At 52.7% G+C, this 27,756-nt stretch overlaps 1 protein-coding gene across 2 annotated transcripts; it reads left to right on the top strand.

The window, feature by feature from the left end:
- Positions 1-1,370: 1,370 nt before the first annotated feature.
- On the top strand, positions 1,371-27,013 carry WDR4 (WD repeat domain 4). Of its 2 annotated transcripts, XM_058523165.1 has the most exons (11): positions 1,371-1,490; positions 3,187-3,252; positions 4,236-4,379; positions 12,825-12,981; positions 13,716-13,828; positions 16,314-16,374; positions 19,322-19,420; positions 21,064-21,128; positions 21,992-22,175; positions 23,142-23,211; positions 25,336-25,614. In XM_058523165.1, exons 1-11 carry the CDS (start codon positions 1,402-1,404, stop codon positions 25,515-25,517), a joined length of 1,230 nt encoding a protein of 409 aa, XP_058379148.1. In that variant the 5' UTR covers positions 1,371-1,401; the 3' UTR covers positions 25,518-25,614. The 2 variants fall into 2 exon arrangements, with proteins under 2 accessions (XP_058379148.1, XP_058379150.1); XM_058523167.1 differs by lacking the exons at positions 21,992-22,175; positions 23,142-23,211 and having other exon boundaries at positions 25,336-27,013.
- The last annotated feature ends 743 nt before the right edge of the window (positions 27,014-27,756 follow it).

The raw sequence follows: 27,756 nt of genomic DNA, 5'->3' as shown, positions 1-27,756 counted from the left end.
TTCTCTGTCTGGCTTATTTAGCTTAGCAGAATACCCTCAATGTCCATCCATGTTGTCTCAAATGGCACGATGTTGTCTTTTTTTAAGGCTTAGTATTCCATTGTATATATACACCACATCTTCTTTATCCATTCACCCATTGATGGGCACTTGGGTTGCTTCCACATCTTACTTATTGTCAATAATGCTGCAATTAACATAGGGGTGCATAAATCTCTTTTAATTGTTGATTTCAAGTTCTGTAGATAAATACCCAGTAGTGGGATAGCTGAATCATATGGTATTTCTATTTTTAATTTTTTGAGGAATCTCCATATTGTTTCCCATGGTGGCTGCACCGGTTTGCATTCCCACCGGCAGTGTATGAGGGTTCCCTTTTCTCCATTTCCTCGCCAACATTTGTTATTTCTTATCTTGTTAATTATAGCCATTCTAACAGGTGTAAGATGATATCTCTTTGTAGTTTTGATTTGCATTTCCCTAAAGATTAGTGATGTTGGACATCTTTTATGTACCTGTTCGCCGTCTGTATATCTTCTTTGGAAAAATGTCTGCTCATATTCTCTGCCCATGTTTTGATCAGGTTGTTTGTTTTTTTGTTGTTCAGTTGTATATGTTCTTTATATATTTTGGAAATTAACCCCTTGTTGGATATATGATTTGCAAATATTTTCTCCCAGTTGGTGGGCTGTCTTTTCGTTTTGTTCATGGTTTCCCTTGCCTTGCAGAAGCTTTTTGGTCTAATGCAGTCCCATTTGTTTACTTTTTCTTTTGTTTCCCTTGCCTGAGTACATGTGGTATTCAAAAAGATACTGCTAAAACCGACCTCAAAGAATGTATTGCCTACATATTCTTCTAGGAGTTTTATGGTTTCAGGCCTTAGATTCAAGTCTTGAATCCACTTTGAGTTCATTTTTGTGCATGGTGTAAGACAGTGGTCTACTTTTATTCTTTTGCATGTGGCTGTCCAATTTTTCCAACACCATTTATCCAAGAGACTTTCCTTTCTCCAAGACTCCCCCATTTCGTGAAGGAATATTTGCTAAGAACCTTGTAGGTACCAAGTGGTATCAAGAGACAGAGGACAAAGATCCAGAACCGGCCCTACCCAGTCTGAAGGAAAAGAGGATTAAGCAAACAAGTATCATCACTCGGGGCTTGTATACCAACCAATCAAATTTGGTCGGCAACCGCGCCTGAACGACCAAGAAACGCGCAACCCTCTTTAGAAGATGGAGGGTGGGGGGGAGCACCTTCTGCGCATGCCCAGAGCCGGCGCTTCGGCGGCGACGGGCTGACGCTACGTCACCTCGCGGCGCCTGCGCGTGAGGTCACTGTCTGGCGCCGGCAGGAAGAGGCGCTGGGCGGGCGCACGTGGGTGGCGGCGCGGCGGGAGGGCGTATGGCGAGCTCCGCAGGGCTGTCGCTGTGTGGACAGGCGGTGGTGGTGCGGGGCGGCAGCCGGTTCCTGGCCACCTCCATTGCTAGCAGGTGAGGGGTCTGGGCTTGGAGCAGGATCCCAGGCTGCGGGCGTTCGTCGGGGCCTGGAGACCCCGATACCCCGCGCCGCCGGCGCTGCGCCCTCCCTGGGGTGACCTCCGGAGAGCCCCGCCACTGCCCTGCAGGCCCTCCGTTGCCGCCGCCTCGGCCGGACAGCGTGCCCGCGTCGTGGAGCGTCCGCGCTCCGCTCCATTCTCCCAAGACCCGCCCCTGGCGCGCCCTTCGCCGCCTGCCCAGTGCCCCGCTCCCTCAGTGGCCGGTCTGCAGCGATCTGGCCGGGCAGCACCGGACGCTTCCGGGCTCTGCAGGGGCCGGGCGGGGCCGGGTCACGTGCGGCGACGCGTGCCAGGCCGGGGTCAGACCCGCTCTGGGGCGTAGGGAAGAAAGCCGCCCCAGCCTCCCTGGTGAGACAGGTTTGCTCTCGGGGAACGTGTTCGGACTGACTGAGCCGCGGGGGCGCTCCTTCTCGCTTCCCTCTCCTTGCGGTGGTACCTGCTCTTTCACCGTCGCCCGCCTTCGTCGACCCTGCCCTACTTGCGCTTCAGGATTCGGGGTCTTATCCGACACTTCCTTACTCGAGGGCGCACGCAGAGTCCGCAGTGCACACCTCCCTAGTGGCCCTTTACACGGTTCTGCTTTTGTTTTCCCTAGTTTCACGCTCCTTCGTTAACGTTCCTTAGTGCTTACACACGCCTGGGATTTTTACATCAGTAAATGTTTGTTGATCGAATATTGACCCAGGACCGTCATGGATATTAGTAGTGGTCGGTTTCGGCCCCCCGTTTCCTTTCCAGGGTAGTTTTGATTCTCTCGTACTTGAAACAGACGATATGTCTGTCAAATGTAAACGTACTGTCTGTGCTCTTTGTTTAACGTTTGGTTTCAGAAATCCAATTCGATGTTAAATTCAGATTTCACAAAAAATTTAGTCAAAAACCATTAGTGTATCCCAGATTATTTTGTTTTAGAGACTCGTAATATCTAACACATGCCACAGGGAGACATGGGTATATTAGACTCAATCCACTTATTAAGTCTGTGCCTTTTGAGGAAATCTAGTGGCCGGCAATGTTTCTGACTTGGAGGATTACTCTTTCTGCACTACAGTGTTCCATGTGAAAAGAGTGGGTGCAGTCACTTTCAAGGCTGTATATTTGCACAAGATGCAGTCTCTGTGCCAGACACTGGAGGCGGGGTGGGACAAACCGGGGAGAGCTTAGGGTCTGATAGTGGCTTCTATATTGGTAAGTGCTTGGCAGCGATGAGAGCTTTTTTTGGGGAGGTGAGACATTTTTCTAAACAAGAAATAGCAGTTTTAAATTTGGGTGCAAAAAACCCACTGGAAACCCAACAATATCAGCATAGTTACTTCTACCATAACCAGCTTGCATTGACGTTCTAGTGCCTGAAAGAATAGTGTATTGCTTCCTGTTGAGTTTTTGTCCTCGTTTATTTTACTAACTGATTTTTTTGGACGGAACCATGCCAGTCATGTATGGCAAATCTAAATAGGAGATTAAGCAAATAAAGCTGCTTAACTGTTCCCCGAAATGCCGTACCTAGACGATTTCTTGTTGTGGACAAGAGTCTTAATTTAATAAGTATGCAAATATTTTTTTGTCCAGGAAAAAAAGGAAGTATTTTTATTAACACAGTGCTCCTTTTAAAATCTGTTATTTTTTTTTAGTGATGATGACAGCCTCTTCACATATGATTGTAGTACTGCTGAAAAGAAGTCACAAGAAAATAAAGGGTGAGATGATGGGGAAACCTCTTTGGGGCCTGATTCATGGTTTGAATAATGGGACTGTGTAGTCTAAAAAGCAAATTGTTGGGGCTGGCCAGGTTGCGTAGTGGTTAAAGTTAATGTGCTCCACTTGGGCGGCCCGGGGTTTGCAGGTTCGGATCCCGGGCACAGACCTATTTACTGCTTATCAAGCCATGCTGTGGCGGTGTCCCACATATAAAGTAGGGCAAGATGGGCACAGATGTTAGCCCAGGGCCAGTCTTTCTCAGCAAAAAGAGGAGCATTGGCAACAGATGTTACCTCAGGGCTAATCTTCCTCACCAAAAAAAAAAAAAAGGAAATTGTTGTTCTAGTTGCTGAGCTCATTTGTTTTACCCTGCTGTGTGGATAAACCAGGTACTACCTCAGGAGAGAAACATGGAAGTAACTTTCAAATCAGGCATTAAGAACATTAGGACTTTTCTAAATACTTTTACGCATTTAGTTTCTGTAAGTAATTATTTTATTGGCACCTTGAAATAATGGAATGGAATTTTAAATGCACTGAAGGCAGGTGTATGACATGAACTTTAGCTAATTGAAAGGTAAGGAAAGCAGAGAGTGATGATCTTGTATGGTGGCTTTCGTTAGTGGGATTGGTCTTGTGGCCCAGTTTACTTTTTTTAATATGATGTAATCCCTGCCTCTAGTCTTGAATTAGTTCATGTCCGTGAAGGAATGGGCCATGTGGTCTCTGAGGGTCCTTCCAGCTCAGCTCTTTGGTTTCTTGCGTGTATGCTGAGAGATTTTCTGTTGAATTAGATTTCACTCCTTGAAAGAGCTGTTGTGAGTCTCTGCGTGCCCCTTTAATATGTCTGTGTATTCTGGCTACACGAGCCTCATGACGTTTTCTGTCTCTGCTCGTGTTGTAAACTAGCAAGGCTGGCCTGGAGGAACGCAGCAGCCGTATTACTCAGGTGAGGCCTAACGTTTGCTCCTCTCTCTCCCAGGGAGGACGGGCCACCCATGGATCAGGGGAGTGACACAATTCTGGCGTCCGCCTTCTCCAAGTCTGGCAGCTATTTTGCTTTAACCGATGACAGTAAGCGTCTGATTCTTTTCCGTACAAAACCATGGCAATGTCTGAGTGTCAGGTATGAAATGCTAACGTTGAACAATTATGATGTCAAACTCACAACTTATACTTGCATGCCAGTAACAGTAGTGACAGTGACCATAGGAATAAGCAACTAACCCGTAGCATCAGCTCTGGGCCAGGCACTGTTTTCAGTGCTTGGCACGTGTTAACTGATTTAATCCTCATAGCAACCCCATGAGGGAGTCGGGGGTGTCATTCTCGCTCACACCCGCCGGCTGGGAGTCTAGGAGCCGATCCCAGGCAGTCGGCTGAGAAGGCAGAGTCGCGCCCTGAACCTGGTCCCTCTGGCTCCAGAGTCGGTGCCCCTGGCCACTATGCCATTCTGCTTTCCAAAGTGTTCCTCCAGCCTTGTGGCAGCAGAAATAAAGAATGTCAGCATGCACCCTGAGAGTGTCAGGGCTTTTGTGTCGGTTAAGGCATCTGTGCCACAGTTGTAATTCAGCAGGTTTTTCAGTTAGTGCACTTATTTCTAAGTATCCGAAGGATGGTGGGAGCTCAGTGTTGATGGGGGAGAGTGCTAGCAGCTCAGCCAGAACACAGATGTCCCAGGGCCTAGGTATCCCGTAAATGTGCTGTTGCCTTCTTTATTCCTCTTTGACTCTCTCCCTGTCACTCTCTAACAGGGAAGGGGAGCACTGCAGTTTGTGAGCCCTTGTTTCCATAGAGTTTCCGTATCTCATTACTGCCGTGTTCTTAGGAGAGGAGGTGGGTGATGCTGATACACGGTGCTGGGCAGATGTGACTTTCTGTTGGCTCTGACGGTCTCCTGATATGCAAGTTCTCTATCTCTTTAAGAGGGCGAAGGCTGGAATTACTCTGATTGTTCTCTGACACTAATGGAAAGACCCATGTGGAGCAGAGTCACCCCTGTCCCCTCATTCTCGCCTCCCTGGACTGCGAGGGTTAACTGTCCCTTGATAATCAGAGATAAGCACGTGCAGGTTATAATGTCTGAACTACTGAAGGACCAAGAAGGAGTTTCTCTTTGTAGCTGGATCACACCTGTTTTGGGGATAGCCATGCTTTTTTTTTTTTTTTCAGTTATTTTATTTTAATTTTTTGTTTATTGCAGTAACATTGGTTTATAACATTGTAAAAATTTCAGGTGTACATCATTGTACTTCTATTTCTGCATAGATTACATCATGTTCACCACCAAAATGCTAATTACAACCCATCACCACACACGTACCGAATTATCCCTTTCACCCTCCTCCCTCCCCCCTTCCCCTCTGGTAACCACCAATCCAATCTCTGTCCCTATGTGTTTGTTTATTGTTGTTATTATCTACTACTTAATGAAGGAAATCGTGCGGTATTTGACCTTCTCCCTCTGACTTATTTCACTTTGCATTATACCCTCAATGTCCATCCATGATGTCACAAATGGCTGGATTTCATCGTTTCTTATGAGGGATAGCCATGCGTTTTAGATTTTCATTTGATTTTAGTTTCTAAGAGAAGAGTAAAAAAGCCAAATTCCAGGGGGCCCCGAAAGCAAGGAATACCCACTCTGCCCTCTGTTTTATAAAGTCTGGTCATGTTACTTCATTTTTATCTTATGTGTGTTTTTATATATCATATAGGTAATGTGTCCATGATTTAAAAGAGTAAAACACAAAAAATTAAACGAAGGGATATACAGTAGTCACCTCCTTATCTGTGGGGGAGATGGTCCAAGACCCCCAGTGGTTGACTTAAACCATGGATAGTCCTGAACTCTGTATACACCATGTTTTTTCATATACATACATACTTATGATACAGTTTAATTTGTAAATTAGGCACAGTAAGAGATTAACAATAACTAATAACGAAACACGACAGTTATAACAATATACTCTCATAAAAGTTACTATAGATCTTAGCAACCTCAGCCTATGATTTCTTTCCTTATTAAGTCAAGCACTTTACCTTTTCATTTAAAGGAAGCACTTTACAGCTTCTCTTGGACATATCGGAATAGCCAGCAGCACTAATCTTGCACTTTGGGGCTGTTATTAAGTAACATAAGGGTGACTTGAACACAAGCACTGCGATACTGCACAGTGGATCTGATAACCCCGACGGCTACTAAGTGACTAATGCGTGGGAGCGTATACAGCGTAGATCCGCCGGACAAAGGGAGGAGTCACGTCCCAGGTGGGATGGAGCAGGACAGCAGATTTCAGTGTGCAATTTAAAAGTTATGAATTGTTTATATTTGGAATTTTCCATTTAAAAGTTATGAATTGTTTATATTTGGAATTTTCCATTTAATATTTTTGGTTGACTTCATGTACCTGAAACTTCAGAAAGTGAAACCATGGATGGGGGCGACCACTGTACAGTGAAGTGTAAATCTCCCTCCAGGCGTCCTCTCCTGTTCCCTCCCTGCAGGCAGTTAGAGTTTAGAGAGTCTGGCTTTCCTGTAACTGGCTGCTGAGTTTATCTGTGGACCTTCCAAAGCTTACATCAGATTCTCAAAGGTGGCTTTGGCCCCAAAAGATAAAAATCAAATGATCGAAAGGAAGCTGGTGGTAATTCTTTTGCTAAAGTAAAGGCTGTCTGGCTGTGCTTCTGGAATGCCCTAGAGCCACTGGCGTATGTTTTGTAAGTGCCGACTGATTTGTGCTGCCTGGGCTGGGGCTAGAGGTTCTACGATGTTGACCAGCTCCCAGGCAACCCCAACGCTGCTGGGCTGTGGACTGCAGCATGATGTATAGAGCTCACACTGCCCCCCAAGGATGTCGTAAACCTGCAGCTGATCCCAGGTTGGAAAGTGGCCTTGGGCAGTGATCAGAGGACCTGGGGGTTAGGCCTGGGTCGCAGGGGACCTGGGTAACTTCCAGGACTGAAGAGTGTGTTGGAGGCCAGTCCTGGATGTACACCTGAACAATGATAGAAACGTCGGAGCCGGCAGAGACTCTGTGAAGAGTGGGAACTACGTGACATGTCTCTGCGGGCCCACTGTGTGGGTCTCCAGTCATTTTCTTAGCCATCTCTCTATCGATGGACATCTTTCACTTGCATTTCACTTGTTTTGCTATTTTAAAAAGTGCTTCAGTGAATTAACAGATGTAATATCTCTCATTTATCTGTAGAAGTTCCCCAAAATGAATTGCCAGGTCACAGGACATGCATTTGTCATGTAGGTCAATGACTCCAAATTGCCTTCCCAGGGGTTGTGTCTCTCTTCCTCCCAGAGTGTCAGGAGCCTCTTTCAGCCTGGACAGCACGGGTAGTACCCAACCTTACGATTTTAGATGGTCTGATGGAAGAAAAGTGGTGTCTTGCATACTTAGCTATGAGTGAGGGAGAGCAGCTTTTATCCTTAGGAACCACTTGTGTCTGTGAGCCGGCTACTCAGCCTTTGCTTTCCCACTGGCTGGTGGTTCCTTTCTCATTTGATTATATAGTAGGGAGCTTAGGTCTTCCCACTTGTTTTAAACGAGTCCATCTACAAAAGTTTTGCTTTCACACGGCCTTCCGGTAGCACAGCGTGTCAAGTGGGAGCCACTCATGGCCGCTGAGATGTTCGCTGAGCCTTTTCCAATGTGTTCGCCTCGGCCAGCGAACTTTCCAGAGGCCTGCCGTCCAGCATTGCCGCAGGTCTGTGGCTTGTGTGCCGAGTAATGGGCAGAGCACCTGGCAGGACCTCACCCAGTGTCGTCTCTGGGGAAGGGAAGATTAGATCCGGGGGGGTTGAGGATGGGTTCTCAGTCTGCTTCCTTGGAGTACAGTGTGGTGTCTACCATGGGGGTCTTTTCCATTTTCCCCTTTAATTATCTGCTTCACACAGAAAATTGGAAACCACAGAACAGTACAAAGTGGGAACAAAAATAAACCCTCCTGAGTCTCCCCACCCAGAGACACTGGTCACGCCTGTCCACTTCCCTGTGCACACACAGCGCTTGTGTATGCTAGCGCCTGCTGCTCATAGTGTTTTCCCATGGGCAGCCTGCTGGGAACCTCTCATCCCTGTCTCCGCTGTTGAGATGACGCTTTCCTTGGGAATCGGATCCGTTTCTGCCTCTGGACTGGGGGTTGGGGGTGGGACTTTGAGGTGCCAGTCCACACAACACTGCCCTCACTTCTGTCACCAGGTTTGGAGTCCCCAAGACCACCCTCGGGTTTGGTAATTCGTGAGGAGGACTCAGAACTCACTGGAATCCACTACACTTAGGGTTACCATAGATGACAGTGAAAGCGTACAGACCAAGGTCAGCTGAGGGTCGGGTGCACGGGGGAGTCCAGGGAGGTCCCAGTGCAGGGCGTCCAGGTGTCCTCTCCCCGTGGAGTCAGGACGCTCGACTGCCCGGCATCTTTGTGTGACAGTTCATGTGGGGTCTTGCCAACCAGGGAGGCTTGTCTGAGCCTCTGTGTCCATAGTGTTGTTGGGGTTTGGTCAGGTGCCAGGTCGACAGCCCCCCGAGGCCCCATCATGACGCACATCGTAGCCTGTCTGGTGGGGCCAGAGGCCCCAGGTGGATGAACGTTCTCCTCCCAGAGACCAGCTCCTCCCAGGATGTGAGGCCGCAGACCAGACCTCTCTTTGGGGGAGGGTAATTCTTCACACCAGTCATGTGCTGCATATTGACATTTGGTCAACGACAGACAGCATATGCGACGGTGGTCCCATGAGATTAGTACCATGGAGCCTAAGCATGTAGTAGGCTACACCATCTAGGTGCGTGTAAGTACACTCTATGATGTTTGCACAATGAAATCGCCTAACGATGCGTTTCTCAGATTGGATCCCCGTCGTTAAGTGATGCATTACTGTATACAGGGGGTGTGCCCACTGTTGGGGCTTTTGACCGCTGGGCCCGCCCCATTGGAACAGTGACCACTTTCTGCGAAGGTGTGGGAGCGGGCCTGGGCCTGGTGGCCTTGTGGGTCAGCAGTGAGCTTGCCCTCACTTTGGGGGTGGAAGTTCTGAAGTTGCCGGAAGGTGGACACACGAGTGAGATGTCGTGTGACTTCAGTATGTGCATCCTGCTCGTGGGTGGCGCTTCACTTTGAACTTGGGAACGGCAGTCCACACAGCCTGCCTGCACTCAGTTCCTAAGAATGGAGCTTACACCTCGATGGAAGGGTGAGTGTGCAGGGCTCCTGGGGGGGCTCTGATTGTTCTAGAAGGGGTCCTGGCATTGTGCAGGTCTGGTAAGAGAGAAAGCTAGAGTTCCCCCTGACTGTCCCATGGGTCTGTGTGGCTTTGGGCTTATCAGTAAGGGAATTTAGGGCGGGGCCTCCTTGAGTGCAAGGCGCAGGATGGGTGTTCAGTTATGTGTGAATGTGCCTGGCTCCTTCTTCATCATGGTCTCTGGGTGTTGGACTGGGCAGATGCTGTGCTGTGCTGTTTTGTCCTGTCTTGAAGGTAGCATGTTGGTGATTCCCAGTAATACTCAGGGGGTGGGCAGTAGTACCTTAGCAAACACTTGTGGGTACCTGGCATTTTCCCCTTTAATTGTTTGCTTTTGTTTTTTAAATTAATATCAACAAAAGTAACTTTGTGTAGAAAACATTTGCATTAGGTGGCATAGAAGACAAATAATGTGATTGGGTGAAATTAAGGGACTAGATTAGATTACAAAATCCAGGGTCTCTGTAGTGTCGCTTGTAGGAGGCACATCTTGCACTGCAAACATCGCAGGCCTGGGAGTTACACAGACCCTATGTGCCTGCCCTCGCAGGTGTGCCCATCCTCAGCAGGTGTACCCACCCTCGCCCGTCAGCCAGGGAATGAAGGGGTGGGGCCAGATGGTGTCCCAGGTCTAGGGATTGCATTTCTCACGTGGCCCCTCCCTGTAGATTTGCCCTGAACTCAGCGCCTTGTCTTTCTCTGTATTGGGCTTTTGGATGCCCCTGGTCTGTAGCAGATGTGTAGTTATTGCCCCACCCACCACCCCCAAGTCCCCTGGATGAATTCCTCAATGCTGTTTTTTTTACGCCTTTAGAATTTTGGCTTTGTGAATTTTTCAGAGTTGGGTTGAGTGAAATCTTCACCCTCTGTCTCTAACGGGCATTCAGAGGAGATTTTTCTGATAAAAGGAGCAGGTTTTTGGGAGAGTGGGGAAGCAGGAGAGCTTGTGCAGTGGACAGAGGTGATTGGGATGACGTACAGCGGGGGTCTCGCCCTGGGCGGGGCCAGCAGACATTACACTGGGGGCGGGGACCCGGCGCTGCTTCACCCTTGCGGCCCTTTACTTTTGGGACAGACCCCTTTTGGATCTGAGGGACCCCCTCCTCAGGAAAACGCCCATCCGTCACACCTCTGACAGTCACTTCATCGTTAGGGGTCTCCTGGGCTCACAGTTTATCCACATTTGACCGACTGGGCCCCCGAGCTGCTATGGGACTCGCCCACAGCTCAGAGCTCCCCAGTGGGCGCTTCATTTGTCACTGGCACAGAGGAAAGGGCCACACCGGCCCTGGGGGGCCTGTGGAGACAAGGGCAGGGCCGTGAACCAGTGACTCTGTGGAGGGAGGGGAAGTGCTGAGACCCAGACCCTGCAGAGACTGAAGATTGTTGGGGCTGCTGCCTCTGCTCCTGAGGCTCCCTCCGCTGGGGCAACACGGCCAGCCCACTGACTGTCCCGTCCGATGACCTGCTCCGCCATCTGCGACCTGACTCCCTCGGACCCTGACTCCCAAACCTGCTGGGTACAGCTGAACTGCGTCCTGGAATCATCACCAGGACTCGTTTAGCCTGAGAGGCTGAAAGCCCCCAGCTGGCGCAAGACAAAGGGACAATATAGGAGCGACATTTCTGTGTCTAGGTAGGTGGGAGGGGCACCGCCGTGGGGGGCTCGTTCCCCCCAGGGTGGGCTAGCTCATTCCAATCCAAGCCCATCACTCCTGGAGGGCTGACCCGGGCTGCTCCTCTAGAACGCTGTGGCCGAGCTCCTGGCAGCTGCTTAATTAGCCCATTAGGACGGGCGGTTGTGTTGCTGGCGCAGCACCGGCCATTTGTTTAAATTATAGCTACCCACAGAATTCTGATTAATCTGGCCCCAGAGCCTAATTATCTTTCTTTTGTCATTGTTTTCTCCATATTTATCACATCAGGCGTCCTGCTGCAGCTCTGCTGGCGCCGATGCGGAGGAGGTTCAGCTGCTGCAGGAGGCCTGGTGACCGATGCCTGGGAACATGGCTGGAGGCCTCCTCCCTCGCTTTCTCTGTCCCTTTGTCCCTCTGCGCCTCGCTTTCTCTGTCCCTTTGTCCCTCTGCTCCTGAGAGGCGCAGGGGTCCTGTTTGGTCCTTGTGTTGGGGACATAATTCCTTTAAGCTTTGGCTTCCATTTCAAGCTAACATCTTGAGTTCCACTGCAGTGAGCCGGGCACCATCTGCAAGGACATTAGCTCTTTATCGGGAAGGTGGGTCCACTTCCACCCTCTCGGGTGACAGAGGAGAGCAGGGACGGCCACTCTTCTGTGAAGAGGTCATAAACGTAGATAAGTATAACAGCTGTATGTAAAGCGATGGTGCAGCTTGTGTCTAATATAGAATGAAAATACCTTGCCTTGTGGGGAGTGGATTTTGCTACTTGGAAGAGATTCTAGTAGAAGTGAAACATAACAGGAAGACATCGCATCAGCCCTGTCCCCTGGGTGGGTTGGCATGGCCACGGGGCCTGTGTCAGTATAGACAAGGTGTGGACTGTGTTTCCTACTCTGACACTGTTATTGAACCAACTCGCCAAAGTGACACATTTCATGAATCCGGACCAAGGGTCTGAATTTGTGAGCGTGCTAATTTATTATAGACTGAGCTGGAACTCAGACTCTCTGACGGGCCTGCCTCCAGAGTTGTCCCAGCGGAGGATGGTGAGTGCTATTGCTGCCACGGCCCTGTGAGGTCGTCTGCCCCAGCTCTCAGTATCGGTGACAGCCCCGTCTTCAGGGACCCTGGTCCAGTGCAGCAGAGCGAGCAGTGGGTCGTCATGAGGGCCACGGGCTTGGAGGGTGGGCTCGGTGATCCTGGACGGGAAGCTCCAGGGGCAGCAGGGCCCTGCGTGGTGGGGCGTGCCTTTGGGTTTGACGGCAGCTCAGGGCACGTTTGGTGTTTTGTGAAGCTGACAGTTCTCTCCCCTTGAATGCACTGCAGAGGTGCTGGGGTCCAGGAGTGGTTTCCCCCAGTGTTTTTATTGTGACAGTTTTCAGACGTACGTCAGAGTGGAGAGAGTGTCACGTTGACACCCGGATGTCCACCACGCAGCTTCTGCCGTTAGGAGCTGATTCATTTAAAGAAAAAATATTATAAACGTAAAATGTATCTAAGGCGTTGGCTTTGTTTCTGTTCTCTTAATGGCTTTATTTTTTGGCACTGTCTTGGTAACTAAAAAAGGAGACATGTGGCAAGGAGCTGCTGCATGCCGGCAGAACGCATGGCTTGCAGGTGTGTGAGAGCCTCTGGGTGACCTGTGTGAGCAGCCGTGGGCGTTTCTGTGGCCTTCCAGGACCGTGGTGAGGAGGTGCACCGCCCTGACCTTCACAGCCTCCGAGGAGAAGGTTCTGGTGGCAGACAAGTCTGGGGACGTTTATTCCTTTTCGGTGCTGGAGCCACATGGATGTGGCAAGCTGGAACTTGGGCACCTGTCGATGTTGCTGGATGTGGTACGTGGGCAGTGTGCTGAGCAGATGCTCAGGTGGGGTGAGGCGGGCGGGCCCGAGGGGGCTGAGGCGGGGTCAGTGCGCTGAGTGGGTGGGTTTGGGTTCTCCTGTAGCAGGGACAGCCCTGCAGATCTGTGAGCAGGAGGGCCATGGGAAGGGAATTTAGGAAGGGGAAGCTGACCGCAGGGCGAAAGAGGACGGGCGAGTTAGGAGGTGGCCGTGTGGTTCTGGAAGTGAGGGATGGCCCAGGTCAGGGTGACAGGGTGGAGGGGCACGGGGAGGGCAGGTGCGGTCAACAGGCCCGAGCTTGTCCTCTGTGCTTTACGGGCATCGCCTTGCTCTCCTCCCAACCCCTGAGCCAGGAGCTGTCCCACCCGGAGGAACCGAGAGGCCCACAGAGGGCCAGGCTGCAGCCACTGGGTGGTGGAGCTGGGGTGGGTCCCCTTGGGGACATGCAGAAACAACGGGAAGGAAAAACCACCAGGACTTGGTGACTGGCTAGACACGGGGACACGTAAAGTGGGAGGAGAGGAAGGTGGCCCAGGGTGCTGGAGATGAGGGGGTGTGGCTGGGGTGGGAGGGTGGCCGTGAGGAATCGTGTTGAGATGGGGTGTTCACGGGGACGCCTGGTGTAGAGCCGAGGAGCGGGGACTGGGGAAACTGTAGGGATGGGAGGAGGGGAGCTGGCTCTGGCCACCCAACCCTCTGATCTGTCCTCTCTAACTCCTCGCGCACAGGCCGTGAGTCCTGACGACCGCTACGTCCTCACTGCCGACCGGGACGAGAAGATCCGCGTCAGCTGGGCCGCGGCACCGCACAGCATCGAGTCCTTCTGCCTCGGGCACACGGAGTGAGTCCCTCCCCGGCCGCCTCTCTGCCTCCCCTAAAAGGAGGCTCAGGCGCCCGCACGCCCCTGTGGGCTTCGTGGAGGAGGGGACTGGCCTGGGTGCAGATGGCCTCCGGGGTCGCTTCCCAGGGAGTGTGCTCACAGCTGCCCTTGCAGTCCTGGGCCCTCCAGAACCTTCGGAACTGCCTTCCCTTCCTGTGACGTTTCCTTGTTGGCGTAGAGGGCCCGGGCCCCACACGGTCCCCGCGGGCAGCGTTGGTCGTGCTGCCTGCAGGAGCTTGCATAATGCCCAGCTGAGAGCGGCCTTTCCCCGAGCCTGCGCTTCTGCTCTCTTGTCCCACACCAGCGGGTCCCATGTCGGCTCAGGGCTCGTTTCTGAAAGACTCCTCTCAGTGTAGACACCTCCAGTGCCCACAGTTGCTTGCGTCACTAGGCGGTGTGTTGAGGGATGAGGAACGTACTGTAGTAGTTTTAACTGTTCAAGAATGAAATGGCCTCCAGATCTGGGCAGTTGTCACCTACTTTGTGGTCTCTCTTCCAGCAAGTGCGCTCTCTGTCAAGAATTGAATTTGGATCTTATGGACGGGAGGCATTTCTGAGGCACACCACTGCTCTTCTCAGGCCAAAGGCTAAATTACAAGGCTAAGTACCAAGGAAAGGCACTTAGTTTAATTGGCTGAGATGTTTTAAACTCGGTTATCTGAGGCAGGAAAGAGGTTGGAGGGATTTAATTCAGTTCTGAGATTGCTCCTGTCTCCTTGATTTTGAATGGATTGTACAAGTTGACCTTTAAGGAGGTTGGTGGCCCCTCAGTTTGTACCTCATGGCAGCTTATTTTGACTTTTATTCCCTTCTCTAGTAATCCAGCACCTGGAGTTCTCATGACCTGCACGCCCTCCAAGGCTCACCCCCTTCTGTGTCTCACTGGGGTCTGCTGCTCCCCGCCCCCACCTGGCACACTCCTGTCGTGGGGCCTTTGCCACACTATTCCTGCTGACGGGCGTGCTCTTCCCACACCCTCCCTCACTTCCTCAGCTTTCTGCTCGAAGCCACCTGCCTTCTCAGGAGGGCCTCCCCCCACCCCCTCTAGAGGAGCACCCCCTCCCTCAGCCCCTCCCCGCTGTGCCTTTCCTTTCAGCTGCGCTGTCCAGGACAGGAGCCATGAGCCATGGCAGGTGGATGTGAAGTGAGACATGCTGTTAGCGTAAAACTCCTGATTTCAAAGGCTTCGTGTGAAAAATACTGTGAAGATAGCTCATTATTAATTCGTTATATTGATTGCAGGTAGAAATGATAATGTTTTGGATATATTAAGTCAAAACATAGTGTTAAAGTTAATCTCACCTGCATCTGTTTACTTTTTTTTTTAACATGGTCACGGCCAATTTAAAATGCCATCCGTGCCTCACGTTGTTGCTTGCTGTGTTTCCGCTGGGCAGCGCTGTTGAGCCCCCCGTGGTCATGTCTCCTGTCGCCTGTCTCACTCTGGCATCCTGGTCGGGGGCCTTTGTGGCTTTTGTTTGTTGCCGTCTCCAGCCCTCAGCACGGTGTGTGGCACTGTAGGAGCTCAGTGGATATTTCAGTGAGTGCGTGAATGAGTAACAGTTGATCTGTAAGAATCTTGTTTAAGAGCCTGTGGAAACTGTGGTTTCCTCTCCTTTCCAGTGGAGACGTGGAGGTGACTCATACCTTCTGTGCCCTCGTGGTGGACACAGGCTGTATTTGTTGTGCAACATGGACTTTTTCCTTTTTGCACGCCTGAGATTAGAACCCCGAGCACCTTTGTGGAAGGCAGCCCTGGTGAGGGGGGTGGCTGGGCCGTGACAGGGCCCAAGCCAGGTGAGGCTAGCCAAGGCTGAGACTGGTGGAGGTGAGGGAGCCGCGCCAGCCACCCCTTTGCCGGGTCCCCGGGAGCCTTGCATTAGTGATCAGGCTGGGAGGAGAGCAGGAAGCCCATCCCCCTGGCGCTCACGCTGACAGACCCGAGATAGGTTCTGGGAGAGTCGGGTTGCTCAGGCTCTTGGGGTGAGGGACAGGAGGTCAGTTCTGGCTGCCGGTCAGTGTTGCTGCTCTTTCTCCGTCCCCAGCTCTCGTGCGTGTCTCACCCTGGGAGCCTCACAGGGGTCCCCGTCATCGCGGACCTTCGGGAGGGTCTCGTGGGAGCTGGATGAAGTGCTGTGCACAGGGCAGCTCCAGAGCAGCACAGACACTCGTGGATCTTTGTGGCAGGCGTGGTAGGGGAGCGTGTCTGGGCCTGGGGGCGCTGTTGCTAGAGCCTGTCATGTTGTTGGGACCCGGAGAAGGACACGGCCTCTGCCAGCTCTCACCGCCGTCCACTCACGAGAAGTGTTTCTCTTCTCAGTTCTGCTGGGGGTCAGGGTTGGGTTTTGGGGGAGAAGGCTCCTCTCTGAGCTGACAGGTGCGCCGTGTGGGTGTCGCAGCAGCGCGTGGAGCGCCTGCTCACACTCTGCTTCCCTCTGCGCTGTAGGTTTGTGAGCCGCGTCTTCGTGGTGCCCCACCTTCCCGAGCTGCTTTTGTCCTCCTCGGGGGTAAGTGCTTCGCTCCACCGCATGCGGCTCAGGGTTCTTCTCAGCAGGGACGGGGCTGGGCACCACACTTGGGGGCGGGGTCCGCCTTAGAGATGGAGTCCGCCCTGGGGGTGGGGTCCACCGGTCAGGAGCCTGTCTCCTGTGCCCAGTTGTCGTGGGAAGTCAGTGTGCTCCTTTTCGTCGGTGGTTGTCCACTAGATGCTGCTCGTTTCTGAATTTCAGAGCTGGCTGTGGCTCGCTCCTTGCTCACAGCTGTTTATTCAGAGGTGTGTGTGGGTGTGGGTGCGTGCGTTGAGCTAGAACGGGTGTGCACGGAGTCCGTTCTGAGGGCTGTCGTTACGTCTGTGATAGCATCGTGATCCCTGAGTGCTGGAGGGACCTGAGTTCTGTCACCATTGCTGTCGTGCTGTCCTGGGGCCGCCCTCGTGTGCAGAGGTGTAGACTGGCCGAGGCACGTGGCCTGGGCGGATGTCTGATCAGTGAGTGCAGCCTCTGTCCTGGAACCTGGGGCCTGAGGCCTTAACAGCTGAGTGATGAGGGGCACCTCTCCCCTAAGGAGTAATCTTTGAAAGGGTCATTAAGCAGCGATTTTGAGCCAAAGTGAAGGTTTGAATGACCATTAGGGTCTGATTCTCCCCTTCTTTTCAGAAGCTCTGCCCACATCCCTCCGTTCTAGTCTTTCCCGCCCGTGAGCTTTTTATGCGACCTGGCTGGTTGGGGTGGGCTGCAGTGGGGGGCCCATCGACATGCTGACATGAGGCTCCCTGGTGTCCGGTGGGTGTCTGACTGCGCCTCATTCCCTCACCACACTTGTTTTCTCACTGGTTTTTAATTTTCTGTCTTGTCTTGCTCCTCAAAGGAGTGCTTGGTCATATGAAAGTAAAAAGAAGAGGAATTTGGCCAGAGTTTCCAGAGATAGCCAGTTTTGTGAATTTCGCTGTAAGCCCTCCAGTCTTTTTCATAATGAAAAAGGAAATAACTCAGGCACACAGAAAAGTGAAATGACCGCCTTTGTTCTTACCACTGAGTTGTGTCAGCTCCAACACTGCGCCTCTGTCCTTTTTACAGAAATGAAGCAGGGCTGGTGCGCTGGCGATCCCCGTGTGCCCTGCTCTTTTCCCATTCCCCTCCGTCTCACTGGCACCCCTTGACCCCGGTTTGGCCTGGTGCCCTTGCACATTGGAAAGGGCAGTTATTTTTATTAAAAGCATGTATTTAAAAAGTCAGGAACCGTTATAAGGCTTATAATGAAAAGTAGAATCCCTCCCACTGCCCTCCAGGGCAAGTCCTTGGACCTCCTTCAGCTGCGTCCTCTTCGTGTCAGCCTGTGTTTCCGGAGACCTTGACGCTCGAGAAGCAGAAGTGTGAGCAGTTTCCTGTCATCTGCTGCCTTCTGTGTGGGGAGTAACCATTTCTTGCCCTTCATGCCTTCTATCTTTGCTGGTGGGCTCCTTATCTCCTGAGGCCCGTCTCTTCCTCCACCTCTCTCCCTCCCTGTCTGTCTCTCAATTCACTACTTTCTTCTGGGGGGCGTCGTCCAGCAGCTCACTAAAGGTGCAGGGAGGGTATGTGTTATGAGACTGCCTTTGTGGCAATGCCCGTAATCCCCCCAACACTCCGTGGTTAGAATTCTTGGGTATAATTTTTCCCAGAGACGTTTGAAGGCGTTGCTCCAATGTTTTCTCTGTTTGGTTTTTAATTTGTTCGGTTTTCTCCCATTTTTCTTTTGAGAAATCAGAGGCAGGGGGCAGGGGAGTCTGATTGCTCTGACGTGTCCCCCTCGTGGCCACCCCGCTGCAGGCTCACTGGGCCCACTCGAGTCTTTGGTGTGGATGGGCGCGTCACAGGCTTCCCTCCTGTGGTTGGTCCATCCCTCCTCCGTTCCCGGCGTCACAGACTTTGTTGACCTCTTATGATTGTCTTTCATTCTTCTTGTCTCTCGTCTTTGTCCTGAGGGTTCATGTTTTAAAATATCCTTTTCTTGCCACTGTAGAGGGATTTTTGGGGTGAGTGGAGACGCCTGTAGACGTGTGTTCGTCCCTGTGTTTATCTGCCCTATTCACAGCAGGATACTTCTGCTCGTGTCCTGCTAGTAAGCTAGAGACACTTGCTGTTAACAGTTCGGGGGAAGTGACTTTTCATCTTTTTCTTTCAGTGAAAACTTTTCACATGTTAACGCAGGGATGCTGTCTCTTTAGACTTAGTGTTCAGTCTTCAGGTGTGCGTGGCCTGTGCAGGTCTGTCTCTTCGATAACGGACTCATGCTGCACAGAGGGGTCTTCCCGTGACTGAGGCCGGAGCGGACTGGGCTCCGTCGCACTCCCTCCCTGTCTCCTCATTCTCCTTCATGTGCAGTTCTCTGTTTCTCTCCTTTTTAACGAGTGCTGTAACGAATGTTTGTTTATATGAACCCCCTTTTCCTACATTTATATTTACTTTTGGAGCACTAAGGCTTGGTACACTCACCAGTTTCCTATAAGGCTGTACCAGCTTGACACTCCCATGGGTGACAGTGGATGCCCCCTTTTCAGAAACAGTGAAGTGGGCAGTCGTCACATGCTCCTGAGCCCCACGTGTTTCTCCCTCTGTGATCATTGATGTGTCAGTGTGTGCATGCATGTGTGGACATGTGGATGTGCATGCGTGTGTGTGTGCGTGAGCATGTGCATACTTAGCGTGAGCACAGCAGACTTCTTTGGCCTCCAGCCATGTGACAGTCAGGTTGTCTCGTGTCCTGTGCCCATTTGGCTGTGTGCCCGTCACCTGTGTTTTTCTTAACAATTTGCACAAGCTCTTTACGCAGAAATTGCTAAGAGCAAATAGCGTTTACTTGGTAGAGGCGCCCTGGCCATCACTGTTAATGTTCCCACGACCTGGTGAAGCCTGGATGCTTCGGGGCTGCCGTGCTCCCTGAGAGCGCATGCTAACCCACCCTTGGTGTGTGCAGGATGGCACCCTGAGACTCTGGGAGTACAGAAGTGGCCGAGAATTGCACTGCTGTCACCTGACCAGCCTGCAGGAGCCGATGGAGCCTTGGGGCAACAAGGTAACCCCAAGTTTGTCTCAAGTGTGTTGGGGGCTTGTAGGGTACCTCTCCAGTTACTGGGATCCTGTGAAAAACATCCTTTTACGTTGGAAACATTTCTCTGCTGTCAATACAGACTTCTTCCAGCTGTGAGAAATTGTGTATCTCAAATCCTGAACGCACCTGGTCAATAGGTGGGAATGATTTATATTTCACTGTGTTTGCATTCAAACAGCTGGTTTACAGAAAGGCCTCTAGTCCTGCTTAGAGTTGGAAAAAATGGTGATGTTGAGCAAAGAGCTTCGCCATGGGTTTATCAGCTGGGCAGTGGGCTGAGCACCCACCTGGCATTCTCTGTTGACTGTCATGGATTAATTTCATGATCCCCCAGGATGATGCACAGGCCAGCGTGTCCCCAGGGCAGTTCTCCTGGGCCTTCGGTTGCCAAGGAGATTTTTCAGGGGAGAAGGGGTGGGCTGCCTTTCAGGGTGCTCGGGATTCTCTGCCCCGTGCGTAGCCGGGGTCTGGGTTGGTCCCATGTGGACGGCGCCACCAGCTTCCCCGAGGCTGGACCTGGTTGGGAGGGAGGGGTCTGCTCATGCATGTTGGTTTCTGATGACCAGGGTGCCCTTCTGTCCATCCTCAGGGGAGCTTTGCACTTTCCCCTGCAACCCTGCCAACCTGTGGGAGCTTGCCTTTCCCATGTGTCTGACGAGACCTGGTTGTGAATTGAAGGGCTCGTCTGCCTCATCCTCAGGTTGGCTCCTTATTTCTTTCGTTTGCCCTGAGACTCGACAGCCGCCGCCCTCACAGGGCCTCAAGTGGGCAGGCTGGCCTGATTCAGGCCAAGGCCCTGGGGACCCCCAGTGCTGCGGCCACCCTGCCAAGTGGTTGCAGGGGCTTCCAGGTTGGCAGACTCCAGCTGCTCTGGCCGCCCCTGTGGGTTCTGAGGTCACGGTGCCCACCCTTGGAAGCCCTGGCAAACAGAGGCCTGATTTGTTCTGGTAACTTCTTCACATCCGTGCCCTCACTTACTCTGATGCCCCGGGTGGCAAGGTTGATGTCAGTCCCTTTCTGAGAGTGAGGAGAGCACAGGGCAGAGAGAGGACGGCGAACGAGCAGGATTCCTACCAGGGCCTGGTGCGCGCAGCCTGCACTCCTGCACCTGCACGAGCGGGGGCACCCCGGCCTCTTGGGGCTCCTCGCTTCCCACCCTGGAGCCCCAAGAGGTGTGGCGTGGCCCCTGCCCTGCGCGGGTGTCTTCTCTCCACTTCACCTGACGGACATTGGGCATTTCCTCTGCCGCGCAGGGCAGGTGTGTCTGTGGTTAATAGTCCCTGCTTTCCTGTTCCCTCCTCTCCTTGCCTTTGGACCAATTCCGTTGGTTTGGAGACATTCCACAGGCTCCTGAGCCAGGGCCAGAGCCACGGAGAAGCGTCTGCCACCTGCCCCGGCATGTCGGAATTACTTGTGAAACGAGTAGCCAGCCATTGTCTTCCTTGCCCCTCACTGATTTCCAGAAGGTTCCAGCACCGTTTTCTCTTTCTCTTCCTTGACCGTATGTGGGAGCTGTCAGAGTCTTGCAGTGTTTCCTCGCAGTTTGAACGGAATAGTCCAGCGTTGGGTCCCTGACGGAAACATTAAGCTGCTGCTTTTCCTTTCAGAGGTTCGCCGTGTCCAGGATCACTTACTGGTGCCAGGAGAACTGCGTGGCGCTTCTGTGTGACTGGTAAGCTCATGTGCTGGCTGCGTTGCTTCCGGCTCCCGCAGACCCGGGAGGGTTGAGTAAGCGGATTGTTCCAGCCCCACAGTCTGTCTCCTGAGTCAGGAGGCTCTAGGTGGTGTTGCTGGTACATCTCCCTGCAGGGAGTTCACTTTGTGAGGACTGCTGTTCCTGAGGGGTGTGGGTTCCTTCCTTTATGCTGGCACTCTTTTACTTGGTGTTTCAACCCACCAGCATCATAGGTAGCAGTGGCTTCTCACTGGTCTTTTGTGCCTGATCCCCCCAGGAGGGCTGGTCATGATGGATACCGCCCCCTTGCGGGCTGGGGGTGTTGATGAGGAGGATTTAGGTAGCATATGCCTTTCAGCTGTGTCCTCCTGAGCATCTTCTCTGTGCCAGGCAGGCATCGGTGCTTTCTGCCCTTCTTGTTTGTCCTCGTAACGGGTCTTGGGAGGGCATCTTAGCTTGCTTTGGAAACGAGGAGACAGGTTTGGAGAGGGTGATGGTGCTGTCTGGGAGTTGCCTGCATGCAGGGCCTGGTATTGTCTGCTGTGCCCCAGGTGGAACAGCATCTTCTCTCCACTTTTTCCTTTTGTCCTGTGTTGGTTATCTTTGCTGTGTAAGAAGTTATTTCAGAACTTAGTGACTTAAACTTTGGTTATGTCACGGTTTCTGTGGCTCAGGGATTTGGGGGCAGCTTGGCTGAGTGCGTCTTGCTCAGGTCTCATGAGGTTGCAGCCAAGGTGTCGGCGAGGGCTGTGTCTTCTGTTCGGGGAGGCCTGGGCTAGGTGCTGAGCTATCTGTGTTGGATGGCAGCCCACGCGGGACTGTGGGAGTTGTAACATTTGCCTTTCTTTCTTCGTGGGAAGCATCCCTGTGGTCTACATCTTCCAGCTTGATGCCCCCAGACAGCAGTTGGTGTACCAACAGCAGCTGACTTTCCAGCACAGAGTGTGGGACGTTGCTTTCGAGGAGAGCCAGGGGCTCTGGGTCCTGCAAGACTGCCAGGAAGCCCCCCTTGTGCTCTTCAGGCCTGTGGGTGGTCAGTGGCAGGTGAGATGTGCTGGGCTCCTCTGTCCCCTAAGCCTGGGGGTGGGGGCCCATAGCTATGACCCCTTTCAGCTTGATCACGTCTCAATGCCAGAGGGTATGTTCTGTGGGGGGCAGTGGCCGTAGGGCTTGAGACAGGGGAGAAAGGAGCTGGGGTAACTAGCCAGCTTGCCCAGTGTCATGATGCCTACAACGGGTTTTGGGGGATCGCCATCGTTGGTGTATTTTTCCCATGACTGTCCCCGTCACTCCTCTTTTTAGTGAAGGAGCTGCCACTTGGTGTGTGTCTTTGACGTTTGCAAGCTTAGCCTGGCCTTGTGCCTGGGACAGTGGTCCCACTGGACTCATAGGAGCCCCCAGGTGCAGAGGAAGGTGTGTGGGCTGAGCAAGCCCCTCCTTGCCGGCGGACGTGCGTGAACTCTGCACCCTCTCTGAGTCGATTCTCCTGTCTGTAAAGTGGGGACGTCACCTCTGCCCTGTCCTGCGTCTCGCCGGACTGCTGTGGGGAAGAGTCAGATAAAGCTCCCACAGCCCTTTGCAGACTTTCACGTCCTTTATGTATGATGCTCATGTGACAGAGTGCTCTCGAGATGCCCCTGAACCTCTTGGGCATTTTTATCTGAAATGTAGTGGTGAACAGAATGCCACCAGCTGGTACCTGTCAGGTCTGCCAGCTCCTTAGATAAAGTCACACGAGATGAGCCAGCAGGTAAAACGCTGCAGCCCTTGCATCATGGGTGTTTATCGTGACAAGATGTTACTGCTGGGTTTGGAGAGTCAGAACAGCTCCCCGGCTTCACCTGGCCTTAACGTGCAGATTTATGGGGACGTTGACTAGGTGCGGAGTGGGTCTCTTCCCCAGGCCCAGCAGCCCGGGCCCACCAGTAGGTCTGCCCATTACTGTCCTGGCAGCCCTGGGGTTTTCAGCCCTGCCTCTTTGTGATAAAGGTCTTCCGTTTGTTTTCTCAGTCTGTTCCTGAAAATGCCGTGTTAAAGAAGGTCTCCGCTCACCTCCGTGGCAATTGGGCCATGCTGGAAGGTGAGAACATGAGCGTGGCCTGCTCTTCAGGATGGTGTCCAAAACTGGCCACGGAGAGAAGTAGATTACAGAACATGATACATAGTAGGAACCCGTTTTTGTGAGTGAGGATATAGGATGTGTGGGGTGTACGTGTGTCCCCGTCCAGAAGGCAGGCGGCTGGTCGGGGGCACTGTGGAGGTAACCCACACCCGGGCAGAAAGGCTAGTGTGCATCCGAGTCAGGATAGTTGAGCTGCATGTAACCCGGGGTCAGAGTTGGAGCAGTGTTCTGCCCCTCTGCCTTCAGGGTTGGGCGTTGGAAGTCCCCAGTGCTGGGCCAGCACCGGTGTGGCCCCAGATGGAGCGGCAGCACCTCACGGTCCCCGACTGCTGGCACCGAGCGACTCCACAGGTGCGTGCGGTTTCTGGCCAGGAGGTCAGGTGTCAATCCGTGGGGCTGCCGGAGGGTGTCCAAGGCCCAGGGCAGGTGGAGAGCTTTCGTGTTCTAACCGGAGCACCAGGCCAAGGGGAGAGGGGCGACCATTCCACCCCTCACGCCCCTGCGTTCGGTGAGGAGGGCGGCAAGGCTGTGGGAACCTGGTGTCCTGGTCAGTGGAAGAGCCCCCAGTGGGCACTGCGTGCAGCACCTCCCTCAGAGAACGTTAACACCGCGAGACCCTGCTCGTCTGTATCGGGAGAAGAAGGCAGACTCAGTTACACAGCTTCTGTGTGTTTCCAACACGCTTCTCTTGGGCACAGACTTGAAGCGACAAGGTCTGAAGGATAATTTATAACCCAGCATTGGAATTCAGGTGCCTTTATCTGAATGAAGAAATTGTTGTTAAGAAGACATCTTGCAAAGCCAGACTACCCTCCAGGGAGAAGTCAGGGGTCCTTGGAGCTCTGCAGAGATTCAGACGTAAATTCAGTTTCTGTTCACATCAGCAGTGATGGAACCATCTCATACAAAGCATTCTCGGAGGGCCCTGTTGGCTCTGCACCACAGAGTTAACATCTGTCCTTCCTTCCTTTTCAGGTTGTAGGACTGGGGCAGTGACAGGGTTGTCCTCCCCAGCACTGTTTGGACTTCCTGTAGCAACACCCTCAAAGCACATCTGAAGCAGCACTCTGTTGGGGGATCCATGGTGGTGCTCCCAGCCTGGCACGTGCCACCTTGCTGCCAGTCCCAGGGCATGCACGTCCTGCTGAGCACCACCTCACGCGGGGCCAGGCCCAGGCCGTGCTTAGTTTCCCTGAGAGGTTGTGCAGATAAAACAGCCTGTTTACAGTGCAGGTGTTGGGGAGGTGCAGGGAGAGCACGAGGAGGGAGGTGAGCAGACCTTGAGCATCACAATGGGCTGGAGGAGTTGGAAGGAGCTAGAGGGCAGATAGAGGTCACACGTGCAGGACACAGGCGTGCACACTACTGACGGGCCCTGTGGAGTTTCGGACCAGGGTCAGATGGTCTCCCTGGGGTTCGTCTGAGGCCCATCGTGCCCCTCAAGCCTTGACACTTACATCAGCCTGCATCTGTTACCTGTGGCTGTAAAACAGATTATCCCGAATTTATCAGGTTAGAATAACCGCACCCCTCTCACTGCTTCCCCCAGGCTGCAGTCAGGGTGTCAGCCGGCACCGCAGTCATCTCAAAGATGTTCAGTGGGCAGGGTCTGCTTCCAAGCTCAGCAGTGGTTGTTGGTGGATCCAGGTTCCTGCGGGCTGGTGGACTGAGGGCCTCACTTCCTCGCTGGCTGTTGGCTGGTGGCCGCCCTCAGTGCCCTGCACCCAGGCCTCCCTGTCGGGCAGCTCACGGCCTGGCAGCAGCTTCACCAGCACGAGTGAGCAAAGGAATGAGTCCCACCGGATGCGCTCCGCAGCCTTTGTCCCTAGTCTCCCAGTGATGACCCGACTTGGCGTGTTCTGTTAGAAGCAAGTCCCAGGTCCAGCCAGGGTGTGGGGGCCAGGAGGTGGGCATCATGGGGGCCATCTTGGAGAAGGCCCCACAGGTCCAGAGAGAACGCTGGGTGGTCACTGAGTTAATTCCCGGTTGCAGGAGGGCCCCGCCGGCCACCAGGTCCCCCTGGTAGAGGCAGAGTCCCGAGTCACCGTCCCACCTGGCATCTGTTTTTGTTCCGCCCCTCAGGCTCTGCCGGCGTGGACGACGGCTTCAGCAGCCTGTACAAGGCCACCTTCGACAACGTGACCACCTACCTGAAGAAGAAGGAGGAGAGGCTGCAGCAGCAGCTGGAGAAGAAGCGCCGGAAGAATCCGCCTCCTGGGCCCAATGGACAGACCAAGAAGATGAAGTCAGGGGAGGCCTCCTAGAGCTGCGCGTCCCAGGGGTCGTGACGGCTCTCACCACCTCCACAGAGCAGAAGCAGACTGTACACGTCCCCTCCTTAAGAAGATAAAGGGGGCGTCGTTCCCCACGCACGCTTGGCGGTAGTTAGGTCCATACCAGTTCAGCGGACCCCTGGGGCTGTCCCAGATACTGGCCGGCATCCTGGCTCTAGAACGTTCTGTCGCTGAGCAGAAGCTCTTCTGCCTGGTGCCTGAGCATCCTTCTGGTCGAAGGGAAACCATACTGTACCATGTGTTGGCTTAACCACTCAGGTGAGGAGTGCAGGTGCCTGGAGCACTTCATCTTCATATGGGAGGGACCCTCACCCTCAGCCCTGGCAGTTTTGATTTGTCTACTCTTCCCAAAATGCCACCCATGCTGGATGCACTTCCTCTAGGGGAAATCTATTAGCAAACGTTTTTATGGTGGCGTGATCCACATTTTCATTTTGTTCCTGTCGTCTCATCCTTCTGGGTGGAGTACCGCACTTCCAGCACAGTGGCCGCTCGACAGGCAGGGCTCTTGAAACCCAGTGGAATTAGATGTTCAGTCCCCCGTCAGCACGAGCCGCTGCCCATGTGCCTGGTCCCCACGTGGCGAGTGGCTCCTGGTTGGGACTTGCAGGGGGGGTGGGCAGCGCTGGTGCTGAAAAGTGGACTTGTTTCAGGCTGTATGAGGACACGGGAGCCCTGGCGGCAGACTGAGTTCTGCAGGGAGCCGATGGATGACATCACGTATATTTATTATTTCCATTTGAACTTGGTACACATGCTGCAGAGAGCAGGGGTGTCAGCTGAATTCTAATCACTGATCAATACAGATGAGCTTTTTGCAGCTTCTGAAAATGTTCAGCAGCAACATATGGCACTAATTTCAAAATATATTGAGCAAAACCATTTTTAATGAGTGTACTGTTTGTGACTGAAATGGTCACTTTTTTTTTTTTTTTTTGGTGAGGAAGATTAGCCCTGAGCTAACATCTGTTGCCAATCCTTCTCTTTTTGCTGAGGAAGATTGGCCCTGGGATAACGTCTGTGCCCATCTTCCTCTACTTTACATGTGGGACACCTGCCACAGCATGGCTCGATAAGCGGTGCGTTAGGTCTGTGCCCGGGATCCAAACCTACAAACCCCGGGCTGCTGAAGTGGAGCGTGTGAACTTAACCACTATGCCACCAGGCCGGCCCCTGAAATGTACACTTTTTGATTTGAAGACAAAAAATTTTTTTTTGGTGTGGTGGTTTTGAGGGGCACTTGGAAACAAATCAATTTGTGTATCAGAAGCTGCAATGCTGCAAATTTTCCTGAAGTGCCTTGTCTTCCTGTAAACACTGATCTGGAAACACTGTGTTGGTGAACTGCTCAGCATCACTTCCTGCCAGGGGTCCCTGCGCCCCCCATGCTGGTGGTTGGGCTGGGCAAAAGTAGTTCAAGGGCAGAGGGGGTGTGCCTGGAGTGGAATGGGGGTGCCCTGGTTGGAATGGGGTGCCCGGGGAAGAATGGGGGTGCCTGGCCTTGGCCCCCCACTAGGAAGAGCCTGACCTCATTAGCACTGCATTGAGCACAGGCAGTGTTCTCGTTAGTAATCTGCTTTGAAATTCTTGGTTTTAGGAGAAATTTAGGTTTAGTCTTGTTGGTGTCTTTGGTTCAAGACGGGTCAGCAAGCTGGCCTACAAGCCACATCCCCCTGCTGCCTGATTTTATACGGCCTGTGAGCTGAGGTTGGTTTTTACATTTTTAAATGGTTGGAAAAAAAGGAAAAATAATGTTTCATGATACTAGAAAACTATATGTGATTCCAATTCCAGTGTCCATGAATAAAGTTTCCCCGGGACACGGCCATGCCTGTTCGTTTAGGTATGGTCCACGTCTGCTTTGTGCCACCACAGCAGGGCGGGGAGTTGCTGTGGAGACCGTATGGCCTGCATTGTCTCAAATATTTATTATCTGGCCCTTTACAGAAAAGTCTGTTGACTCCTGTTGAAGATCCATGTAGTTTTTAAAATGAGCTGGTTAATTTATTTGAAACAAAACTGTTCTTCCTGTGTTCTTGTTGACCTTCTTTCTCCCCAGTATTCACCGTGTTCCCTGTGGGCGAGAGGAGCAGGTGTCTGAAACGCAGGTATCAGTCCCCGTCCTCCCCGCCCAGGCTCTGGTCGAGACGGCGGGGGCAGAGCCGAGGGGCTCTAAGGCGGATCCTCTTGTGCCCGATAGGGAGGCTCA

This window comes from Diceros bicornis, chromosome 27 (genome assembly GCF_020826845.1).
Source record: "Diceros bicornis minor isolate mBicDic1 chromosome 27, mDicBic1.mat.cur, whole genome shotgun sequence".
Taxonomy (NCBI): Eukaryota; Metazoa; Chordata; class Mammalia; order Perissodactyla; family Rhinocerotidae; genus Diceros; species Diceros bicornis.
Note: the sequence above shows the minus strand (reverse complement) of the source record. Positions and strands in the feature narration are given on the sequence as shown.

What these genes read in the sequence shown, in the direction of transcription:
- WDR4 (XM_058523165.1), top strand. Translation starts at nt 1,402, where the DNA reads ATGGCGAGCTCCGCAGGGCTGTCGCTGTGTGGACAGGCGGTGGTGGTG. An exon ending in TGGCAATGTCTGAGTGTCAG is followed by an intron (nt 4,380 to 12,824) that starts GTATGAAATGCT and finishes GTGGCCTTCCAG; the next exon opens with GACCGTGGTGAGGAGGTGCA. An exon ending in TGGAGCCTTGGGGCAACAAG is followed by an intron (nt 19,421 to 21,063) that starts GTAACCCCAAGT and finishes TTTTCCTTTCAG; the next exon opens with AGGTTCGCCGTGTCCAGGAT.